Below are 3,518 nucleotides of genomic sequence, written 5' to 3' on the forward strand. Positions count from 1 at the left end.
ACACGATGGGTCTGTCCAGATTTGTTTGTCTCAGATGGTTCCTTCTTGGCGACGAAACCAACATCATTGTGTTGTGCTTCCTGTTCCTTAGTAGAAGCGAGTTGTTCTTCTCTGACTACTCTGGCATACGCTCCGCCAAGATCAACGGACGAGTCTGTAGCTATAATCCCTTGACTGATGATTTCAAACCAAGCTTCATCTAAGCCCATAACAAATTGATGTACCTTCTCTTCTTCTCTCTCTGTCTCATAAATCACAGAAGCACTGCAACTGCAAGGAGGAAGGGGTTTGTAGGTGTCGAGTTCTTCCCACATCCGAAGTAATCCATCACTGTTTGTTTGTCTTGCTTGCATGAGTCGAGTTCCTCCTTAAGATGATGAATTCTAACTTTGTTTCCCACTGAAAAATGTTTCTTGGAATTCTCCTACAACTCGTGAGAATCGGATATGAAGGTGACTATAGAACGAATGCAAGCTTCTATGGAAGAACGAATCCAGCCAACGATCATAGAGTTGACATATGACCATAGCTCGAACTGTGGCAGGTTTATGTATTAAGCCATCAATAAACACTAACTTTCTCTTAGCCCTAAGAGCATTAACCAACTCCGTGGGGTATTCTTTATAATTCTCACTCGTAAACATCACCGATGTTATCAAAGCTCCTGCATTGTCGGACGCAAACAAGGAGTAAGGGGTGGACGCATTACTGACGCTTTGCTCAACCTGAGACTTGCTCGTCGTTGTATACTTACTTGCGGAAGGTGCATCTGTGTCGACCATGACGTAAAGAGAATCATTTTATCATATAACTATTATAAATTTCAGAGACCAAAAATAAAGGGGTCTAATCGAAAGTAGGTTCAGTCGTTTAGGTAAGAAAGAGGCTTACTTATACCTTTTGGTAACGTGTTCGTCAATACTGAACCTATGAAGCCCACCCCACCTACCCATCTTTTCTGATAATTTTTTTATATGCAGCATAACTAAACATAACTATTTTAAATACATATAATGAACTGATATAAGGCGTGATGATTTCAACATCAACTGACTAGCCTTAAGAGAAACTTAAAAATGCACAAAGAAAAACTCCATTTCTGATTCTTAGTTTATAAAAATGGGGTTTAGCATCTATTAAACTAGTTGGTGATAGTTAGATGCATCTTCTTTAAGGGTAAAATGTTTGTTTTAAGCCTTTAACAGAATATGTATCCTCACGAAACAACAATACTCTAAATAGGAAGATGCAAATTGCATGTAAACATTAATTCAGCCATTAATTTTGAATATATTTAGAATCTAATTTTATTTCCCTTCACATTCCAAACTTTTCTGCGTGTATTATTATATAGTATTTTTTGTATTAGCTTAACATAAAATATTTAATATTGTATGCAATGGTGCAAAACTTATAGAAAAATATATATACACCTATACATGTATCTATCTTTGTGTGTCTATTATAACGTGGATCAAGATTCTTTCTTATCTTTATCACTCTCACGTTCTTTTGTCTTCAAACGCACACAAAGAAACGAAAAACCAAGAATGACTATACCGTCAAGAATCCTCGAGACGGCGGCGACGCCACCACCACAACCGTCGGAGCAGATTCTGGGGGCGGAATCTGACATGGTGGTGATCTTGTCTGCTCTTCTCTGCGCTCTCATATGCGTAGCTGGCCTTGCCGCCGTCGTACGTTGCGCTTGTCTCCGGCGATTTACTGCCGGAGGAAATTCTCCGTCGCAGAACAAAGGGTTGAAGAAGAAAGCTCTTCAGTCTCTTCCTAGATCCACTTTCACCGCCGCGGAATCAACCTCCGGAGGTGCCGCCGAAGACGGCGGAGATTCGACGGAGTGCGCGATTTGTCTCACTGAGTTCGCCGACGGAGAAGAAATCAGAGTGCTTCCTCTTTGTGGCCATTCCTTCCACGTGGCGTGTATTGACAAATGGCTTGTCTCTAGGTCTTCGTGTCCTTCTTGTCGCCGGATTCTCACACCGGTGAGATGTGGCCGGTGCGGCCATTCTTCAACGGCCGGGAGGCAAAGCAAAGATCATCAACATGACCAACACTCGTCGCAGCTCGCTTCCTCTGTTCCTACGTTTCTTCCTTAACACAATCTTTCTTATTATCGGAATAGTTAATTTTTATAGTGTCTTGTAAAGTGGGTTCAATTAGAAACTAGAGATCTTAAGGGTTTTTTTCTTCCTGTCGTTTTAGATTGTAATTCCACTGTGTTAAACAACTAGATGGAGTTCAAAGTTGGAGAAAGAAACTACAAAATGAGTAAATCATATTACATAAAGAAAAAACAAAACCATGCCTCCTCATATTACTTAAAGCCCCATTAAAGAAACATGATAATCTGCAAGAGAGAAGGAGCTGAACAGTGCCGGAAGAAGATATAAGCGAAAAAGCGATGCCAGTCTCTATTATTAGAGTTGGAAGATGATCTCCAAGAACGGTTTCCCTCTGGAAACCTGACAAACCACAACACACAAGCTGCTTCTTCAACAAGAAGCCACCAGAGAACAAATCTACAACTCGAGCAGCCAAAGAAGACGATGGTTGGCAATTAACTACTCCAAGACAACACGCAATTGAGCCACAGTTCCAAAGCCCCTTACCAATTAATCCAGAAAACCCGTTGGTTTCAAAACAAGGGACAGCACATCTACGCAACACAGAAGCTCCACCCACTGAAGATATCTAAACCAAGCACTGAGATCGAACGACGAGGCCATACGCATACGAACGCCTCAAGAAACAACCAACCCACAATCCAAAGCAGTATAAAACACTACTCTAGAACACGAAGGAAGCCATCTTCAAACAGCCGAAAGACCCATCAAACTCTAACGAGCTGAAGAAACCTTGTTCACCTTTTTCAACTGCAAATTCAACAGCTTTAACATAATCCGCTACACTCCCTCGAATTCCCTCCACAGAGCAGCCTCAGGATGAAGCTACACAAGATCACACCGGAACCGACTACCTTGATGCAGAACCAAACTCATATCGGCAGGTGTTGGATGAAGACCACAGAACAGAGATCACAGACTAAACAACTACCCGAGACTGAGACCAAACGACATACCAAAACAGAGACATGAGAAGAGATAAGCTTGACAATCTTCCAAGAACTAGCTGAGTCTTCTGCCTATCCAGATCCGATGGAAGAAGTACCACCCCACATCAGAGCCGGCATAACCTACACCGCGCACCAGAACAAGCTACGAATCTGATTAAACTACCCAAACCAGATACAAGGAGAAATCGAGGTCAGATCTAAACCCACAGATCTTCAAGGATATCAATAGCTTCAGCTCAGACTACAGACACAACAAAAGACATACACTAAAAGCCTTCTCACGGCACCGACGAAGCTCGCCGGCCACCGGAGATGGAGAACGCAAGGATCGCTTTTTTTTCTGTAGCGGCGCTTAGGGTTTTCTAAACCAAATACGAGCATTTTTGCGGTTAATTAGCAAGAGTTCAAGCATATGAATTTATAT

The 3,518-nt window shown here is 42.0% G+C and overlaps 1 protein-coding gene across 1 annotated transcript; it reads left to right on the forward strand.

The window, feature by feature from the left end:
* Positions 1–1,354: 1,354 nt before the first annotated feature.
* Positions 1,355–3,132, forward strand: LOC106394440 (probable E3 ubiquitin-protein ligase ATL44). The gene has a single exon (XM_013835010.3). The coding sequence runs from the start codon at positions 1,395–1,397 to the stop codon at positions 2,115–2,117; it is 723 nt and encodes a 240-aa protein (XP_013690464.2). The 5' UTR covers positions 1,355–1,394; the 3' UTR covers positions 2,118–3,132.
* The last annotated feature ends 386 nt before the right edge of the window (positions 3,133–3,518 follow it).

Source organism: Brassica napus, chromosome C7 (assembly GCF_020379485.1).
Source record: "Brassica napus cultivar Da-Ae chromosome C7, Da-Ae, whole genome shotgun sequence".
Lineage (NCBI taxonomy): Eukaryota > Viridiplantae > Streptophyta > Magnoliopsida > Brassicales > Brassicaceae > Brassica > Brassica napus.

Excerpts from the sequence above, each read along its gene's own strand:
- LOC106394440 (XM_013835010.3), top strand. The coding sequence starts at position 1,395 with ATGCAATGGTGCAAAACTTATAGAAAAATATATATACACCTATACATG.